The sequence below is a fragment of the Orbicella faveolata genome, unplaced genomic scaffold, assembly GCF_042242905.1.
Source record: "Orbicella faveolata isolate gen_17 unplaced genomic scaffold, um_ofav_v1 contig_35, whole genome shotgun sequence".
Taxonomy (NCBI): Eukaryota; Metazoa; Cnidaria; class Anthozoa; order Scleractinia; family Merulinidae; genus Orbicella; species Orbicella faveolata.
In genome coordinates, this window is record NW_028301564.1 from 29,109,567 (window position 1) to 29,131,045 (window position 21,479).

The window sequence follows — 21,479 nt, forward strand, 5'->3', positions numbered from 1 at the left end:
CTGCACCTAACATTTCTGATAATTCAAGGGACTCTGTATCTCTTCCCAAGTATTTTTGGATGACAAAATGTTAAAACGTGTATGCGAATGATTACTCAATGAGAAAAATAGGCTCACCAAGTTTGTCGTTTGAGTTATTGAGATTAGAAAATTAAGGGGCGTTTTCTACAAGTTATGCCAGTCCATGCTATTGCTACACAGAAAATCATACCTACTTTGCCGCTGATGGGATCCAATTCGATAAATATTATTATTTTATCATAAACTGATTAAGTGGGGTATTATTCATCCACTAAAAAACTGAATGGGTTAATTTTCAATTTATCCATACCGCTCTAAATAACAATTGTGCGATGCTTTCGAGTGGTGTACCGTGGAATACCCCACTTGTCATGCACTTATTTCCTCGCCTTTAGGCGAGGGCGCATATCGAGAAATTCCACGGAGTGCCACGAGAAAGCATAACCATTTTTTTTGTTGTTGTTATTATATAGACACGAATATTTTACGGGAAAATATCACGAAGACGCGAACGAGCTTTGGAGACGGAGTTTTGGACTTCGGTGTTGCCACTGGCAACTTATCTCGTTTCCAATGGTAACAATATCGTCGCCTGCAATTTCGCGCGCTTTGCTATCAATGACGTCGTGCCGACAAGTTGCCACTGGAAACACAGCAAGTTGCCAGTAACAACAACACAAGTTGAACGCTAAAACCTAGTCACCAAACTTTCGTCGCGTCTTACTCAACTGATAATCGTTGTACAACACTCGTAAAATTTATCGAAACTACATCCGGGCGCGAGTGCCGTATTTTCCATATCCTCGGCCTCACAAGTGAAGATATTGATGACGTCATTTCCCGCTTTTTCACTGTTGTTTACGCCAGCAGTTGGTTTGACCAGGAACATATGGGATATGTTCCTGGTTTGTTTGTATGATAAAAACAAAATTACACGGTGGCTTGAAGATATGAATTTTATTTCCTCGCGTTACAAAACAATTCTTTACTCACTCGCTCTTCTCCTTCGTAAAATATTGTTTTTGCCACTCGAAAATAAAATTCATATCTTCGCAATACCATGTAATATCCTCTTTATGGCATGACATGGAAAATACAATGGAGAAAATAATATCGCAGCGTAGATGTGAAGTTTGTGTATAATACCGTCCAGTATACAACGGCATTCCTGTTTTCTTTTTGTTTTTTTCCTCTATGGCCAGATATTAGACATTTTAACCTCTTGAAATATCTGGGGGTGGGGACTCTCATATAAAAAAAGGACGGGGTGCTTTGCGTACATTTTAGGGGTCACAAAGCGGTGTTAGTACCTCTCAGGGTGTTCAGCCTCAAAAGTTCCACAGCGGGATCTTTTGAGGTACCTTTTAGGGTGTTGGTAGGTAGGTAAGGTAAAGTCTGCATACGAGCCAAGTGGCCCATCAGGCCGGAGCTTATCCCGGTTTCTGTAGCATGAAGCGACTAGGAGTATTTCTACTCCCCCCTGGATGGGATGCTAGTCCATCGCAGGGTTACCCCCAGCATTAAGTTCGCCGGTACCCATTTATACACACGGGTGGAGAGAGGCTCTGTGAGAGTAAAGTGTCTTGCCCAAGAACACAACACAATGTCCCTGGCCAGGGCTCGAGCCCGGACCGCTCGATCCGGAGACGAGCGCACTAACCACGAGGCCACCGCGCCTCCCTTTAGGGTGTTGAGCCGAAAAGAAATATGACAAGAGATAATGTGTCGCTTTAAAGTTGGTACCTCTTCGGGGTGAAAAAAATTCAAGCCACGCCCACAAAAGGGGTTCTTTTCACTATTTCCGACAAGCACCCCTGTCCTTTTTATATGGGAGTCCTCCTGGGAAAAAAAACGTTTTGTCTTAAAACCGATCTACCCATCTTTTCGTCTTGACGAACGGGCTAAATTGGTAAATACTCACGTAATGTTTTCTTTTTTAGTGATACACACAGACGGAATGTTGGGTACCATGAATGTCCGGAGATCATCTTCATTATCTGAAATTCCTGCAAGTTTTGATGTGGAAAGACCTCTCGTATGTCATCATAGCAGCCACGGCGCAAAGGCAAAAAGAGAACAACGCAAGAAAAACAAGGGAAAAGAATCGCTCCGAAGATGCAAATCTACCCCCAATAAGAAGCCGACGAAGCAGAGCCGAGAAACGAACCCCTATGAGTGGAAGTGCGCTTGGGACAAAGAAAGAGTCTATGTTACAGACTTGATAGCAGAACAAAACCCGACCACAAACCAGCCTCAGCTCTCCTACTTTGCTTATCTGGGGAATAACTATCCAGGGAAGGGACGATATCAAGCTGTGTCAAGCAATACAGAGACCATTATTAACCTGGGGAATGGAATCATCGCTCAAACCAGGTCTGCGAGTACAACAAATGCAGAAGAAGGGGAATTCCATGGAAACGATGTCCGCATTGATTTGCCGATGAAACCTGCAGCTGACAGAACAAGACTTTTAGAATGTTGTTCTTGCATGTGCTGTGTGAAAGCTGTATTTTATCATTGTACAAAGGACAGAAACGTCGAGAAAAACTGGGCCGACGAGCCCTGCACGTGCGAATGGCCTGGGACTGAGTGTGTAACCAGGTGGGGTATTTTGGGAATGTTTTCTCTATTTCTGCCCTGTCTTGTATGTTATCCTGTCCTAAAAGTATGCTGTTACTCTCCTTTTAGTTCAATGAGAAAGTGGAAGTCATAAACTGAGTTGCAGTAGAATTTTTATCAGCCAAATGTTACCTGTGTGGGGAAACAGTTATTTTTTTCCCTTGAATCTCAATGTCTCAAACATTGGAAATTCGACAGAAGCATAACAGTCAACTGGTTTTTAAGTGATTCTTTTTGGAGCGCAGCAAAGACACTGTTAGGTCCAAGCACAACCGTCCTCGGGGAGCAGGGATGGCGCAGTGGTGAGAGCTCTCGCCTCCCACCAATGTGGCCCGGGTTCGATTGCATTCCTTTGTAAAATTTTCACGAGTTCGCAACGGAGTTTTATGAAACTGCGCATTTTTTATTCGAAATTTGGTATGATAAACCGATCTAAGAAGGTGTTTTTTTGTTTATCTGACAAATACGAAAAATTGTTGATATTGCATGCGTGGTATCGACAAGGTTAAAGTGGTCCATTAAGCTTATCTATCTCTTGTTCATTTTTTTTTCCTTGTTTGGTCGCAGACGGTCAAATTTTTGTCGTCAAAATGTACGTTACCTGACATTCACGTGCAATGCGTTTCCCACCATGTTTGCGTCTCTTCCCAGAACCTTCTTCGGGCCTCGTAATATGACCTCGCTCCAGACGCCCTCGGATAACTCGGGTAACTAGCGACTGGTTACAACTCAGCTTTGCTAGCGGATAATGAATTTTAATTCACACTTCCTTTTCATTTTGCAGGGATACAAATTCGTTGAAAATTTCCTACAACGGGTAAAACGACAGAAAAAAAATGCTGAAGTACAAAGTTTAATTTCTTTATTACTAAACTTACAAGTCATTTAACAGTTTATAAAGAAAGTTCAACTCCAAATTAAAGTTTGCAACGAAATAAGCTCTATAGCTTAAAAACAAGTAGATCTGTTCAACATTTACTCGCTTTAAACCGTCAAAAAGCGTTAAATACGAAAGATAGCATAGAAAATCAGCAAAAAAACTGTCTACTAAGTCGTTGCTAAGAAGCTTGGTTTGATAAATTTTCAATCACTAATATACTAGGCAAAACAGAGAGAACTTCAGCTTCGGCATGAACCTTAACAGTAATTAGAACTCCTAAAAAGCTGATTAGCTTCAACGTTATAATTTCTAGCTAGCCATTTAATTATTATTACAACGATCGCTGGCCATGAACTTCAATAAAATTGTCTCGGCAAAGTCTCGTCCATTTAATAATTACATGTAATAAATATTCTCAAAAGAGTGACATGACATGTTATAATGGAAAGCTCTGCCCTCCGGTAAATTGGAATATCGATTTGGACGAAACGAAGTATAAGTCGAAAAACACACTTTTTTCAAATCTCGGAGGCAAATTTGAATTTCTAATGTTTTTTTGGAATTTGTTTGTTCAAGACAATTGCCCGTAAATTTTCAACGGCGTGACACCACAAATTTGCCGCTTCGTTTGTCGGCTTATTTACAGTCCACCCTACATTTCATAAAGAACAAAGCTCTCAAAAATCCAAAATTACCATTCCCTGACACACAGCTGTGAACTCATAAATAAAACAAAAGTTAAAATATTTACATTCGCCAGAAAGGAAGTGCCTCGTTTTTCTCTCGCACTCCCCTCCAATCAAAAAGACAAAAACTAGTTATTAGGTCAAACCCTTCTCAAAACAAAATCCAGTATTCTATATCAATTACAAAAATCATTGTTGTCGTGCTGAATAATTTTTTTATTTCCCAACAGAAGGCTCCGAAAAAGCAGTTCTCGTATTTTCTAGGGACAGTTGGTTTAACCGCATAAGATTTAAATACAATTCTGTTGTTTAATATTTTAAAAGATTTGATCAAACGCTTCAGGCAAGTTTTCAATAATCACAGGCTGTTGTAATGAGTCAGTCCTCCCATACGATTCAGTCGAATGCTAAGGTTTTACTGTGCATATTAAGGATCAAAAGACCGAGTTCAAAAGCGTTGATTTGATCGTAAAGGCCGACGTAAAACAACTAAAATATTAAACACATCTCAGACAATGTGGACACCAAGGGCTTCCATTTATGAGTTGAATCGAGACGCATAAATTTATCCACCGTAAATTATTTGTTACGGACGTTCGAAAAAATCCACCGGAGTCTGGTTGATTTTAAGTTAAAAATGTGTCCTACTTTGATATGATAACTACATAGTCGGCTGGCTCGTTTAGTCTTTTTATCTATGGACGAAACACTTTCGTAAAACGCCACCCTTATCGCGTGAATTCAACACATCAAAAACCTAAATTTGCGCAAATGAAATATTGCCGAATGGTGTATCAGTAACTCCTTTTGACCTTCGCTACAAACCGTCTCCGTGCTTCAAAAAAAAAAACGTTACAATTGGTAAACGAGACATGCCGCTTTTACAGAGTACCATGAATGTATATGCTACCTTGGCGAAACTGTTCCACCGTAAATTCGAACGCAGCGTAATATTGAGAGTGTAAACATTGCATCGCAATCTATTAGTTTAGTTTACTTCGCGCCGGCTGGATCCAATAACCGCATAAGAGAGGGATAACACTGAATGCCACGAACAAATTCATTCTGCGTAATTGTACCATCATTGTCTCGGTCAAGCTTTGCAAACAGCTTGTTAGTAAACTTCTCTGGCGTGTTCTCATCTCTCGGGAGATTTACTCGGTCGCCAGCCAGGCGAAAAATCCCGCGTACTATCTCCAACATTTCGCGCCGCGACACCGAGCCACTGCCATCGGAGTCGTACATCTCGAACGCCCAACGAAGTTTCTGTTCTTGCGTCCCTCGAGATATAATAGACAAACCTTGAATGAACTCGTGAAAATCTATTGTACCATCGTTGTTTTTATCAAATGTGCGAAAAACATGCCCAGCGAAAACGCTAGCATCGCCAGTGGAGTAGTGGTTCTTGTAGATCTCCGAGAATTTCTTTTCGGACATTTTACCATTGGGGCATTTCTCCCGGAAAGCTTTATTCCATGTGTGTAGCTCGTCCTCAGTAAATTCGGTAGATAAACGTAGCTCTTGGATTTCATCAGGTGTGAGTTTGTTCTTTTTTGAGCTGGATTTCGTGCTTTTGTTTCCCATTTCCTTGTGTTCTATAACACTCTGTTCGCGAACTCGCGATTTCCCGCCCCCAATGATAGCCGGCACTCGCTGGATCAGCTAAGCTCTGGAAAATGTTGAATTTAAATTCACATTGTGCTGAATAAGTCGCAGCACGCTATTGGTCGCCAACTCATTTGCATAAAACAACTCCACCACTTCTGAACAGAGTGAGTTTGTCGTGGTGACGGAATACAAACGATTCCTGATCGCACCAAAGGTGCTGCGTTAATCATTAATGACATTGATAATCGAATGTCGCTATCGCGCAAACATGAGAACTAAGATATGAGAAAACATAAATACTGCAACATCACCCAACAATGAGATATATTTCGCGTCAGTAAAACGCCTATCTTATGAATAACGCCTGCGATGCAGTCGTGTTTTCTTTCCGATAAAAAGAACTCTTTTAACGCTTTTTTAATTTGGCCTATTAAAAGTTCGTGCTTCGAGGCACTTTTTAGCCCAATCTGCGAGACACCGATTTTCAATGACAACTAAATGAGCTTTGCAGTCTGATAGGCGAATAATTACGCGAAAAATGTTACCAACGTTAATATTGATGTGGTAAATACTGTCAGTACTGGCGCCAAGGAAGATTTGAAAGTTCCGCGGCGGTTTTTCTACCCACTTTTGACCAACAAGTTCATCAGTGCTTAAGTTTTATTTGAGAAGTGGTTCTTTCTCGCCCGCGCACAAAATGAAGATTGAAACATCTGCCAACATCAACACCCTGAAATTAAAAGCCGAAATGCGGGAAGTCTTCACTAGAAACATAAACAACAGAAAACAATTAACTTTGAAAAGACTTCGAGCAGCTAAGAGAAAAATTCGGAGTAAATTTGTCGTAACAGAATTCGCGTGGGTATTTTTATGGTCAAGTGTGGAAATACTGGATTAGCAGGGATTTTGATAAGCCGAATGTTTGGTCTGAAGTATTCGAGATTACCTTGATGTACGTGGCGAAATTAATCTCTGGGGATAGATTTAACAGAGTTGAAATGCTCAAACAACAGATTTCTCGTGATACCGTATAATTTTGAAGCAAACAATTAGCAGTGATGGCGGCTGGAAATTCTTTCGTTTAACCATAACATAAAAAGTATTATTTGCATATACGATTTTTCCAGGAGAAGAGGGTTTATACAATTGACGGATAAAATAAAACATTCTCATAATTATTAAACTTCGTAAGATGAAAAACAAAAATATCATAAACAATTTTAAGTGTTTATGAGGTAATTTTGGTTCTGTTTCGCTTTACGAATATACTGACAAACAGCTTGACAATTTGTGAGGAGTATTTCGTTATTAAAAGTAAGGTTTACTTCAAACTTCTGTCAAACACCCCAAGAGTTATGTCAAATGTTGCGATATTCTACCCGTATCAAAAGGTATATGTTAATTACTGATTTCACCAACTGAAAAATATAAATAAATATTTGAAAAAGAAAATCTTTGACCTCTAATGAATATGCATTATCGTTGTTTTCTCATTTTTTCGCTGTTATACTCTGAGTTTTCGACGATTTTTTCTCTGCCACATATCAGAATCACTGCAATGAAACAATATTTCACAACGCTGAGGATTTAGATATTAGGCATTTTAATTCCCGTAAAAATGGAAGTAACATGGGAATTATCTTGTTCGGCGATATATCTCTATCAGTAGATAAATAGTGTTAATTGTTTTCGGGTTGCGAGAGAATGCTCAAAGCAATCAGGCTTTAAACGGGAGTCATTTCTCAATAGACAACAATAATGGGGATAAATTTGTCAATATCCGACATTAAGACGCAGAACTGTTCAATCGCAATTGACTTAATCAGACGGGAAACGCCAAATCTTGCCAAAATACTTGATAATTGGTCAGACAAGAACTGACTTACAAGGGTGCAGGATCTATGACAGTGTTACCACGTTTATCAGTCTGAACATCTTCCTTTTCAATTTGTCTTTATTAATTTTTTTCTTACGAGGAGACAGTGTCGTTGCCGAAGCACTGTACATGACTAGTTATCATAAGAATCAAAATTAAAATCACATCTTGGTGGTGTAGGAACACCAGGCCCTGTGTTAATTAACAAGGGAGATCGCATGCATTGATACGGCAGACAAAACATAATTAAACAAAATCCATGGTGCCAACTTTTCCGAGGCTGAGTGAATTGAGTGTTCGCTTAAGGGGAACGCTAGGGGACAGAAAGTGATAATGACAAAGAATTCTATCAACAGACTCAGATGATAAGACGCTGTTCTTTCTTTCCTTCATTTCCACGTGAAGGTGGCGAACACCAGATCCTGTTAATTAACACCTTTAGAGACTATTGTTTTATTTGAAGCAGATGTGAAGAAAAGCGTTTATAAAAATGCCGGGTTTTTTTTTGTTTTTTTCAAAATTTCCTGTTTTTTATTATAGAGCATACTAACTTTGTATTGATTATAGCAAGGTAGATATCACACATCTTTGCGAAAAAAAAAATCATCTTGAAAGCACCTACACCTGACTTGTAAAAGTTGATCTTCATGACCTGGATCAGCACAACTCCACCTCTGAACCGGATTTGGTAACTTGGAAGATCACCATCTCGCAAACACTAGGGGAACAATTAATTCGTGCGAAGTTTTTAATGAGAACTACAGTTTTTAATTCATACCCAGACTAGCTGCCATTTTTATCGGGCTTTTCAATGTCGTGGACACACAAAGAAAAGACACGAGTTTGGGTTTACTGGGCACAGGAGAACCGGTTTGTCAGCTAAAACAAGTTTCGCAGAACTGATGCCACCAGCCGTTATGGCTGAATCAGTTACACTGTGGTTAACAGCACGACACCTTCATGTAAGCCATCTGCGTCTATCGCAGACCACTATCATGGTAAAAACCGTGTTAACCATGGCATCCCTCACTGGTAGAGAATGCAATGTGAAGGAGTTTGTGTATCGCAAAATCTAAGATGATTTTCCCTTTATTACGATAAACATCGTGTTCGTGTCATGTCCCAAGTCTCTTTTGGTAACACCTGTTGTATTTATCGCTATCAAAGCAGTTTATTTACTTCACAGGGTTGTTCAAAATTGTGTATAATACCGGCTCCCGTTGACTCCAGGAACAAACTTATAGCAAAACTGAAACATACATTTGGCCAAACTGTGAGCGTATTACACTTTGTTAATTAAAATCCACATATCTGCAGTGTTTATTTTCACTATAAGGAAAAGTGTCTGAATAATAAACCTGACATCAATGTCCCAGTTGCACCTGGCAGACTCGTTATCTCTGTAAGAAATCTCCCCTCGTATTTTTCAATTAACGAAGTATAATTTGGGTGTACGTGAAGCATAACACGAAAAATGGTGTGTAACGAATTCTGAAATCCTAGAAATCACCTAATTTACTTCTATTATGGCTAGAAGTTCGACCTGATTCAAGGGTTGGCAATACAATAGAGTTATGTTAAACGATGAGCGAAGTGTAATTTTATCGTGAAAAATAAATAATGGTTTATTTTTTATACCACTTTTGATAAATTAAAAATCTACAGCATTTGAAAACAACGCGACCGTTGTGTATGGTTTGTTTTAGAGGCCTTAAATTCAGCGTTCTGTGTTGCTTTCGTATGTTTTGAAACTTGCAAGTTTAGGCGGGAATTAGTCACTGCAGCCGCGACACAATGTCCAGTAGACGTAATCAGAGAGGGAGAGGAAAGGAGAAAAACGCCACGGGCAACAACTGAGAATAATAACTGTAATAGAACCCTGTCTCGACTGAGCGACCACTTTTGAACGGCATACTTAAAATAATCGCTTTCTTAACTGCCTTAATTTCCCCTGCCATTTCCCAAATTTCAGAAATTTCATGCAATTGTTACATCTGTGAAATATGTGTGCGTCTTTCCTTGACCAAAAGTGTTGCACCAATGCCGATTTTAAACACTTGGTTACAGTGTACTGCTGTTTGTGAATTTGTGTTTAAAACGTTTTCTTCGACTTTTTGTAGTTCCCTTATGAATATATCCGATATTTTACTGCCAGTTCCACATCCTAGTGATACTCTGGCTAAGGAATCTGTTTTTACCTATCAGGAGCTTGTAAATTTGTTTTCAATCGAAAAGCAACTAAAAAAGAAATCCTCTAGCTTGACCTATCAGAATTCCGCCGCTTTATCAGAATATAAACAGTAGAGTCTGTCTGAGTCAGTTTCAATACCACGAACGTGCGTTGGGTATGAGAAGCGAGGTAATAGATGACGTGCATACAGCCGAGTAGGAGGTAGCCATACTTCGATAGGGTGGGGTGGGGGGGGGGGAGGGGGATTGGTAAGGAAGGGACTCCCATATGAAAAGGTCGGTGATGCTCATCGTCTTGTTTAGGGGTATAAATCAAGGATTCTAGTCTCACTTAAGGCTTAGGGTGTTCGTAATAAAACCACTATTTCTAGCTGCAAAAGTATCTTTTAGGGTGCACTTGAAGAAATAATGATAAAAACGCTCTTATTTCCGTTTTTAGGCTAGATGTCCGCCGGTCTCTCCTAGTGTGGTCTTCTTTCCTGAGAAGAGGCTGGTAATCGAGCCCATTCTGTTTTAAGGTTGGTCTCTTACTCTCTTTTAGGGGTTTAATTCCAATTTTCCGACGAAAATCGCTGACCTTTTCCGTGACGGAACCATACCAAGCGCGAGTGGTAATATATCTTGCTTTCTAATATGACTGACAAAATTACTTCATTGTGATTGGCTGAGAGCATGCAAATTTATAATTAATTTTAATTTGCACTGCGATGTAAATTAATGTGCACGCGTTCGTAATTTCTCAGTTGTATTATAAGTGAATAATCATATGAAAGCTCGCGCAATTAACACTACTCGTGATATTTGAAAATTCTTTCAAATTGCAGTCGCCTAACTTATGGTAGAAATCCTTACGCACGCTCGCATTGTACGATCACCTTTACAAAAAATTTTGTATAGGCAATCGTATGAATGCGACACTACGAATGATATTTGAAAATTCTCTCTAAATTGCACGAGCCTTTAGGCGAGTGCACTTTGAAAATTCCAAATTTCATGGGTAGTGTAAATCCTTAATTGCTCGAGCTTTCATATGACTACAAATTTATTATATGACTGAGAAAACTACGAACACGTGCACGTTAATATGCACTGCAGTGCAAATTAATGATTAACGAGCAATTGGCCTGATCTCAGCCAATCACAAGGAAGTAATTTTCTCAGTTTTATAACAAAATTTGTAATTCTTTGTCGATCATGTTTCTCGGACTTGGCATAATAGATGATAGCCAATGGCCACTTATTAAAATTAAACTCCCGTATAAAATGCTCCAGTCTTTAATAATGTACAACAGTTTGCTTGTGGCTCCAAAACTGCTTGTCTAGTCAGTGGCAAGTTGGACAAGCGAGAAGCGAAAAAATATTTTAAAAAAAAGTATAATAAAAGCTGAACGAGAGGTGGTCAATTAATGTCGCGTGGCTTTGTTTTTATTTTGTTTTTTTTGTTCTGTTAAAAAGCAAAATCAGTTTAACACTTTCATTACAAAGAAATTGAACTAAATTAAACAAGGTTTTTTGCAGGGTGTTAAGCTTGGGCGCGTCTCAAACACAGCAAATCACTCGCCCTAGTGTGAGCGACTTCTGAAATGTTTCTCAATGGCATTCTCTAGTTAACCACTGCTAGCCGAGTAACAGGAAAGAAAATGGCTTCAAACGAATTCAAACTCATTCAGAGAGATAGTAACTCCATATTTAATTTAAGACAACAATGTCTTTTAATTTCACAACTGCTTAAGTTGTATGTAAAACTGCGATGATCAGTCGTGTCTTCATATTCTTCTCCGCAAATCATATATATGATCTTTCATATATTCAGCTTAATGTCTTTCTTTGGTTGTATCCGCCATACGACCCTACCGTTTCTTTGGGTATGTTTTCGTCAAAAACTAAAGCATTTCTTATTTTAATCTGAAAATTTCCTGATTTTTTTTTGTTGTTGTTGTTTTGTTTTAATCTTTTTCTCATATCTTGTTTGAGGTTGAAAATATATATTATGTTATGTATAATTACCCTATAACGTTCATGGGAAAACATAACAGAATTCGTCACCTAATTTATAATTTAGCTCGTTCTAAAATTTCACCAATCACCAGAAGTATCTGTAGTAAAGACAAATGTTTCCCTAGTCTGTATCTTTTGATGCGCTAATTGCGGTTAAAATCTCGTTATCGTTCCTTCGTCTCGACACAGCAGAAATACATCACTGAAATGTAGAGCGACACATACTCGAGAAAAAGGAGCAAACAATATGGCCGCCACGAAATCGAAACCAGTGCCAAGAAAGGACAAGATTTGCGTTTGGACCTTTCCCGAAGGCACACAGCCGGCAGTTCGCGTTCAGGTTGAGGACGGGAAAATCAAAGCCGAAGATCTCCTTGAAATAACCGGCAAAACTTTGGAAATCTGCGCTAATAGCCTGCCGTTTTTCGGACTCTTTCGCGGTATCGAAAACCCCACAAAGAAATATGGCAACAACGAAATGATATACCTTCCTTGTCGCTACGTGATTTCAATTCAACGCTGGTCTTTCGATGTTCCGAGAGAGCAAAAATACCTCAAGACAGACGCGGGTGCGATGCGTTTGCTTTGCGTGCAGTGTATGGAAGACATCAGACTCGGAAGACTCAAACCCAAACCAGACGACATTCCCCTCATGAGGGAATACAGAAACCCGGCTTTTCCGTGCGACAAGCAATACGTGGAGCTCTGTCAGACGATGTATGGTTATGGCTACGTTTTTCTAAATGATTGCACAGTACAGAATGATGTCAAAGTGAAAGATGTGCGACTGACAATAGGAATGAAAGTGGACCTGATCGCCAACAGAAGAGGTCTAATGATTAAGTCAAGTAAGTCCAAGCTCAAAATAGAAATTCTCCCTGATGATAGTCATACACCGATTTCGATGAAACTTCCAAGAATTTCGTGTTATATCAAGACAGTTCCTGTATATTTATCATTTTCTCTTTTTTCATTATCATGTATAGTATGTTTGCTTGGTATTGTACGGTGAATTAGAAGGGCAAGTACAGAATTAATGTTCGTTATGGCAGTAACTAAAGAGATAAACTGAAGATTCATCAGCGTCGATAACTACTGTTTCTTATAATCCATCAAACATTTTCGCTCGCGTGTGATTGGTCTAAACATGCACGTCTCGTGACTGAATATGCCCCAGCTAAAACTGGAGAATATCCGAGCTGAGTGATATTCCCCAGTTTTCAAAACCCCACGTTTCGCGAAAAGTATTTGAAGGATAATAAACATAATAACCTCCATTTGGCGCGAAAATATGTGTGGGTTATTGACCACGTGCGAGGCCAAGATGGCTGGATATTGGCCAAGTTCTTTTTTCGCGTGTTTATGGACCGAGACGGAGTCGAGGTCCATAAGCTCCATAAACTCGCAAAAAAGGAACGATCTTGACCGAACAAGCTTGGTCAATAAAGGATTTATCATATGGTTTTCGGGGAAATTTTCCTTGCGGGACACGGCGGGTAGTCCCGAGCGGGCAAGATAGCTCCATCTTGCCCGCTCGGGTAGCCAATCACAGCGCAGGATTTGATTCATCTTGCCCGCTCACGGAGCTAGCCATATAATAAACTCGGATATTTGTCCTCAAAGCTCACAGTCTTCCTCGAGTTACGCTGCTCTCGAAAAAACTGTTCGCTTCTCGGAACAGATAATGTCCAAGGAGAAACATCCGCGCATCTTTTCGCGCCAATTATATATTTACTCTTTCAAAAAGTTAGCAACATAATTTATCCAAGTTGCCGAAGCTTCCAAGACTTCTATTTATGAAATGAAAGTAATATAATTTCGCTTAAAGCTGCCTAAATAAAATTCGATTACAGCTCAGTAACACATTCGAGTGGAGTTTGAGAATACGTTAAAAGGAGTTGACCACAGATAGCTTTGTGTTCCAACAACCTCCATGGAGTTCTCTTAAAATTTCCCGAATGTTACTCTTTTCCTTTCCAGCTGAACAATACTCTTCAATCATTGGCTCAGCTTTCGCACCCTTTCAACATATTTCTGAGAAAGCTATTCACATAGTTCCCTTCTAGCAGAGGCTCTTTTCGTGGTGTTCGCTCTTTACTCCACTCAGCGAACACCAGGAAAAGAGCCTCTGCTAGAAGGGAATTCACATAGTAGCAAAATCTTGGCTTAAATGCAACTCTCAATTTAGTTCAAAAAATACTAAATTAACTAATTACAATATGTAGAGAGGAAGTCACATCAGTCTTAGCTGGTTTTCATGCGGGTCCTATATCCTGGTCGAATTGAAATTTGGAGCGTTGGTTTTTGTGGCGGGAGGAAAACCGGAGAACCCGGAGAAAAACCCTCGGAGCAAAATCGAACCCAGTCCACACTAAGGGGAGGCGAGCGCTCTCGCCACTGCGCCATCCTTGCTTCCCAAATACTAATCTTTTACATGCCTCTCTCGACAGAAAAAACAGCATTTTTTGCTCCATGGCAAAAAATTCGTCGCTGGTCCCAGGCCCAAGGCGACAGCGTTCATTTCGAGATTTACTTCACAGAGGAGTTACGGTTTGAATGGGTGGAGGTTGAGACAGAACAAGTGGCGTATCTGATGTCAGTTATCGCAGAGTGTGTCTACCTCAAGCAGAAAGAATACAATGGACCAGAGAGACCCAACTGGGACAAAGGAGCCGAGAAGAAAAAGCTAACATGGAAAATGATCAAGAAGGAGCTGTTCTCCAAAGAAAGCAAAGAGGAAAGCGAAGAGGAAGATGAGCCATGTCAGGGATTTGATGTTCTAGAAGATGAGGCCTCTAGTGACGGTGAAGAATCAAGCGATGACGAGGAAGGTGCCAAGGCGGCTCCCTCATCACGTCGCAGCTCGCAGTATCGTTTTTAGCTGATTCGTTTTCTTTTTTTCTTTTCTACACCCAAAGAAGTGTTCCGTTGCCATTTGAGAGAACATAAAACGTTATTTTATGTAATACACTGGAAGAGATTGTTAAAAGCATCTTGATGTCATGTCGCGACCAGTTTATTTCGGGAACGGCATTCCTAGTGGAAGATATATATTTTCTACCCTACGTGTGAAAGATATGTCTTGATGCACCAGGTCTAGCTCAGTTGCATAAAATAATGTGGCACCAGTGATAACAACAAAACCAGCCATACCAACATACAACAGTCATGTCTTGCATATCTGTCTGGCAGGGTGGAGGAGTGGGGAGTGGGAAAGAAAAGTGAACTGCAAGGAGAGAGCTTGAAACCAAATCATGAATAATTAATTTTCGACTCACCCACTTCAGCAAACCTCAAAGATATACATTTGTACCAGTACACTGACCAGTCAGTTAGTTGTTAACAGTTTATTAAAATGAACTGTGCTCAGTTTTTTTTTCTTGTACACATCTGTACATGTTACAAAGAAATGGTTAAATAATATGAAGGTATAAATTACAATTTGGACAGCAGCACAATCTGTAAACACTCATCTATATAATCATTTACTTCACTCAACTGAGAAGTCTCAAATAATAGGTTACTCTTGCACATGCAATCTGTTCACTACGAAGATGAAAACATGACTGTGAAATTCAGTAAACCACGAGTACCAGAAATACTTATGAAATAATATTGTGTTACCATAGCAAGGAAAAAGCAAATAGGGCATGACAAAACAAAACTGCAAACAGCAGTGGTAATTAGTTTGTGGTTTTGAGGTTTTGAACTTTTATATTGTGATTGTTCAGTATACAATTGACCTGTCAGAATCATATCAAATCAAAGTGTTCATGGTTTTCTGAATTTCACAGTAATTCTTCATACTGATTGGCACAACAATAATAGCTCTCTACTGTTAGATCTGAAAATTTTGTGGCGCATCAAGGCACTATCACCCAGTTGATGATTTCTTAACTCTCATATCAACTGTCTGTGCAGATGATGAGTTAGTACTCTTAGAAGTAAGTAGATATTAATCATTCTTGGTCATTACAGGGTTAAATTTGTCATCGTCTTTTGTTATTTTTGAAGGATTGAGAAACAAACACAGATTATGCAGTTTCAAGGGTATAACCATACCACTCTCCCAAAAACAGGTTTGACATTTGGACAAGGGCGGATTGGGGAAGGGGGGTGGGAGATCAAAAGCCTCAGTTTTTTTTTTCAGGTGTGAAGTCAGAAGAAACTGGATTCTTAGAGGGGTGGAGGGGTCAAAACCAAAAATATTCTGAGTGAGGGGTATGGATATTTTTGGGAACAACAAAATTAATGTGGCATACAATTAGTTCACTGTGTGACCTTTCTTTCTCAATAAAAAATATCAAATCACTACTCAATAGTTTGAGTTACATGTGAAGCCATAACTACTTTACAATTAGATTACGAGCTCAAGATTTCTATCATGCATAGAAGTCAAGAGCAAATCACTGAATTGCTTAAGTATAGATCTACTATTCCATCAAAACTTTATCTAAATCCTCTGCACAAACACTTCAAAAAATTTAATGCTACATGTAAGAGGTGGCCACCATCTTGTAAACAACCACACACTGCTAGGTTACTCACTATCTACAACAGAATGGATAGGGAGTAACGTAGCCAATAAGAGAAGAGCATTTATAATAAGTTTATACATAATGTGAAAAGAGCACAAAGTGAACCGATGATCATTACAGCTGAGTTTACAATTATAATAAGGATTTAAATATTTTTAATGCATGACTTCCACATTGTCAGTTTGATGCAGCCACAAAAACTAAGCTTTGAAACTTTATTGATGTACATTTGCTTCCAATTTGACTTAAAAACAACTCAGTTGGTAGAGCTTTAAATTGGCAATAGGGAAGCTCTGGATTAAAATCTGTTGACTCCCTGGATTTTTTATCAGGCTCCTTGACAATATCTTACAGTGTACAGCAAACTGCGAACACAACTGCTTTAAATCTTTTGCACTTTTAATGCAGATTGCCAGCAATTTTCAGCTACATTTTAACAAAACCGGTGATTGCATAATTTGCGTTAGAACTCAACGTCTTCTTACATTTCCTGTGACAGCTTTCTTTGGTGCTGCTTTACTCGTTGTCTTTTTCTTACTGCCTGAGGAGAAGTTCTTGGCAAACCAGTCAGAGATGTCTGGCAAATCTTTAGACTGATTAAACATATTCATTGATGACTGCATTTCCTAAAAGGACAGAATAAAATGACCAGTAGTAAGAGCTCAAGTAGGCAAAACACAAAACAACTGGAGCTGGTTCCCAAGCTAATAGGAGTTCAGATGCTTGTCCAGTGCCAAGTTACCCTTCCCTCTTGTATTTTGTCAGTTTGCTGTAACAACATTCATGTACCTATTTATAACCTAAAAGAGGTTTTTGAAAGCTGATTAACACTAGGTGATTGCAGTAATTTTAAATTCCCTTGTACAAAAGTGTTTCTCACTGCTATTTTGTATACAGTAGCTTGACACCGTCAAAATCACAATTGGGACACAGAAAATATAAACAGAGAACCTCACTAAAATGTTATAAAACTGAAATCAAAATTCCCCCCATGCTAATCCTGGATTACATGTACATGTAACTTTATCATGTTTTGAACAACCATACACCCCACTACAACTCTCACATTGTGTCTCTACACCACAAAGTTGAGCAGACAGCACAATGCTTAAAAACTAGAGCCACAGATTGAAAGTGATTGATTGATTGATTGATTGATTGATTGATTGATTGATTAAGAGTCCAGTGCACACAAGATTGGTGCACTTATCATTAAGCTGACCAATGAGTCATGATTGTGATGGAAAAATTTGAAAAATGCAACAATCACTGTTCATTGCGGATTTGTGTTTGGGTAAAACTTAGGCAGGGAAATATCATGACTACCATAATGCCATCATTTTTGAAAAGCCTCGTTTTCAAAATGTTTTCCATCCACACTAAAACACAAAGCCAGCATTTTCGAATTCCTCCAGTTTGAAAAGCATTTTCAAAAAGCTCCATTTTCATGACGGATTAGTGTGGATGGTATGCCTAACCGTAGAAATAAAGCTGCATTTTCAAATTTCTTTGGTGTGGTGTGATGGGGCTTTATTGAACATCAATTCAATTTTATGTTTTTTCTCACCTTCAAAATTAAAATTATTTACACCAGTAATATGTGAAAACAACTTTGCACAGTACTAGCAATACCGCCCAGAGAGGTCTATCCTTGGTGCGGTTATTGCTGATTTAAAACAAATAATACATGAAAACTACACTACTATTGCCACTACCTTTTGTGTCTCTGGATCCTGGCTATTTATAAGTTTAGGTAAGACTAACAGCAAAAGAAGTGGCAACACCATCATCAACACCTGTGCAAATGTAAAATATTAGTGATAATTTTCGGCTCAAAAGCTGTCACCTTTCCTCTTCTACAATATTGAACAAATCTTCATCCCTGAACAACTGCCGGATACCTCGACCAAATAAAAGATCCTAGAGACAACTTTTTTGCAGTGTGGCTCTGATGTAACCTTCAGTAAGATGTTATGAATGAAAAGCCGGTGGATCAAACAACAAGTAGCTCATTTTTCACATGTATGTGCTAAACAAAAAAGCATCTGAGCCACTTTGAAATATAACAATGATGTTAATTCTCACGATTATCCTTCTGAACAAACTTCAAGTAAGTTTGCTTGGGAAAATCAAATGTGTTAACTTACTGTATCTGATACAAGTAGTTTGCACCATCCTACACAACAACTAGAATAAGCTGCACACGTGTACATGTATTTATAAACAGCAGCTGTGTGTAATATTCATCCTAGAGATAATCTACACATCCACCTGGGCATAGCATGCATTTTTCATGGAGTATGCAAGAATTAAGAGAAAGGTTAAAAGGTGTCACAAGTGTGAGCCACTAAACAGGGTTTTAGGTTTGGGGACATACACCTGCCAAATTGTTATTTTCAGACACTTGGAAATGCCACTTTCCACATTTTCAAAGGAACAGTTACATAAGTGAACACAAAAAAATAACAATAGGAGCATTAAAAGGAGTGTCAAACCTTTTAACCAATAAACATATAACTCAATTTAAAATAATTCAGCATATAAGAGGTACATATGCATGAATATGCATATAACAGGTCACCAAATCCCTGATATTTCCAGAGGACAAAAGGGTTGACATCATATATGTTATCTAACTCACCATGGGATTGAAAAGCATATCAGTCACTTTCCATTGCTCTCGCTTCTCAAAGAAAGGTGCAGGCTCTTTAGCTTTAAACTTCAAAGGATAAGGAACAGTTACGACAGCTGAATTCTGAAGAAAGTTCACTCTCCTTGCTCGGATTTTACCCTTTGCTCTGCCACTGATGTCGACTCTTACAGGTTCAAACATGTTGTTTGGTGAAAGAACTTCTACTACATAAGAACCAGCAGGAACGTCATTTACAGTAAAGCTACCATCAGTTTTGAGAAATCCAACATAGTTTCCCCCATCCACAAGGACTCTTGTTTGCGAAATCCAGTCTGAAAAAAGACGTTGAGCATAAAGTCATCCTATACTAACTAAACTTTGCCTATTTCTTGGCCACAGATAAAATTACATTCAAAATTATCTAATTGAAGGAAACCTGGAAATAGTCATTTACTAAGACAGAAAAAAATTGAAGAGATGAGAATAAACCATAAAGGAGCAAAGAAGGTTAAGGATGAAGAATATTAGTCAACATGGAGTACAAATGACAAACTTGAAAAATGTAGGCTGAACTTTTTTGAAGATGCGCAAATTATGACGTAGCTCCCTTAAGACCAAGCCATACCTGGATCAGAGTTGATAAAAGTTGACAGAAGTTGAACTCTCTTTGACCATCATTCAAGAGCAGCCAAAGATCAGAGTTACATAAGTTGTGGACGCCCATCATTTAGACACAGCCAACCATGCATGAGAGTGTGCCAGAGGTAAAAATACTTATGCAAGTATAAATTCATAGAGAATAACTGAGAGATGATGAGTCAATGAGAGTACAAGAGAGTTATCAGCAGTCAATTTGAACTCTCTGCTATAAATTCTCATTTGGCCCAGCCTCCACCCTCAACAAGTTGGACCAAAAGCCCCAAGACTACATTGTACCTACAAGCACTGAACAATGTTTTGCAATAATTTTGAAATAAGTAATTTTTCCAATAGTGTTATGGCTGCATTCGCATCTTTCATTCTTTCATTATTTAATTGCTACTGTCGGACATTTATTACCATGGAATTCATATACTTGAGCCGAGTATTACGTCTGCTGAACATATAGGGCGGAACCCACACACGACTGCTCTCAAGTGGCTTTAATAGCTCAGTTGATAGAGCATTGCACCAGTAACACAAAGGTCATGGGTTCGAATCCTGTTCAGAGCCTGAAATTTTTTCAGGTCATTTTCCAGTAGTGTTATGGCTGCATTTGCATCTTTCATTCTTTCATTATTTAATTGCTACTGTTGGACATCTGTTACCATAGTAGTTACTAAAAAAGTTGAATTCATGAATGACTACACTGAGTAACAGCACCATTAGTTTTGGCAAAGAAGAGTGAGATAGCTAGTTAATGATATCTAAGGCCCGGTTCGTAAGTTGCATTCTGCCGTGTCAAATTCAATTCAACAAATTAAATTCGACAGAAATTCGACATCTGAATTGCTGCCGCATTTCTGCTGCACGCTTGACTGGTCTTGTCGCATTATCCGACAGAAATGTGATGCCGATTCAGACATCGAATTTCTGCCGTGTCGAATCTAATGCATACATTATGTTAATGTATTGAACATGCGTAAATGTTTTCCCACCAAAGAAAAAGAGGAAACTTGGTCATTCTCGACCCAATGCAACCTGAACATATTGCAACGCATACTGCTCCGTTGTAAGCCTTCTCCTTCTCGTTCCATTGGCGGACAATTTTTCGCAAAATTAAAGTCCTTCATCGCTCAGCATTTTCGTCCGCCATATTGAATACTCTACGTTTAAAACATTTTCCGCTGGCCGACATACCCGACAGTATAAATTCTGAATTAAATGCGACACAAGTGCGACGTATGAATACACAGTCGCATTTCTGCTACACTTAACTGAATTGAATTCGACACGGCAGAAATGCGACGTATGAACTGGGCCTAAGCTTAAATGAATGTAAGAAAGAACGATCACTGCGTTTGAAGTAAGCTTAACACAAAGCTATCAGAAACGTTTTTAAAAAGATCGTCAACTTTACAGAGGTCTTGTAACCTGAGTCGTGTACAGAAAAGAGTCAAGGATAACAATAAGTTTTGTTCTATTAAACATCTAAATACAGATCAGCTGAAAGGTAAACCAAGTTCTTACCGGATGGCTTGAAACCTTGGATTGTTATCTTGCCCTCAATTTTGTAACGCTCAGAAGTCTCCTCCACATTACTACCACTCGTTCGCCGTGTGTTTGGAAGAATAAACAACGTTAAATAAACTAGTATACTATACAATTCTTTCATTTTCACCCCTAATTGCTGCTAAAAGCTTTTACAAGAAATAACACGAACAAGTTGGTTGAAAAATCTCGAGTCGCCGGGTACTAGTTTTCAGGCCACTCCATGTAACGCCTGGACGGC

General features: G+C 39.0%; 3 protein-coding genes and 1 pseudogene across 3 annotated transcripts; 2 read left to right on the forward strand and 2 right to left on the reverse strand.

The window, feature by feature from the left end:
• The first annotated feature begins 1,945 nt into the window (after window positions 1–1,945).
• Window positions 1,946–2,734, forward strand: LOC149104151 (uncharacterized). Its single transcript, XM_089272659.1, has one exon. It carries the CDS (start codon window positions 1,946–1,948, stop codon window positions 2,732–2,734), a length of 789 nt encoding a protein of 262 aa, XP_089128785.1.
• A 751-nt stretch (window positions 2,735–3,485) lies between these two features.
• LOC110056537 (hippocalcin-like protein 1 pseudogene) lies at window positions 3,486–5,906 on the reverse strand (annotated as a pseudogene).
• A 5,933-nt stretch (window positions 5,907–11,839) lies between these two features.
• Window positions 11,840–15,190, forward strand: LOC110056509 (uncharacterized). The gene is made up of 2 exons (XM_020763006.2): window positions 11,840–12,726; window positions 14,329–15,190. The coding sequence occupies exons 1-2, from the start codon at window positions 12,126–12,128 to the stop codon at window positions 14,757–14,759; spliced, it is 1,032 nt and encodes a 343-aa protein (XP_020618665.2). The 5' UTR covers window positions 11,840–12,125; the 3' UTR covers window positions 14,760–15,190.
• Window positions 15,191–15,210: 20 nt separating this feature from the next.
• LOC110056508 (endoplasmic reticulum membrane protein complex subunit 7-like) lies at window positions 15,211–21,451 on the reverse strand. The gene is made up of 4 exons (XM_020763005.2): window positions 21,218–21,451; window positions 19,058–19,380; window positions 18,132–18,212; window positions 15,211–17,042 (listed from the first exon to the last, which is right to left on the reverse strand). Exons 1-4 carry the CDS (start codon window positions 21,360–21,362, stop codon window positions 16,887–16,889), a joined length of 705 nt encoding a protein of 234 aa, XP_020618664.2. The 5' UTR covers window positions 21,363–21,451; the 3' UTR covers window positions 15,211–16,886.
• Between the last annotated feature and the right edge of the window lie 28 nt (window positions 21,452–21,479).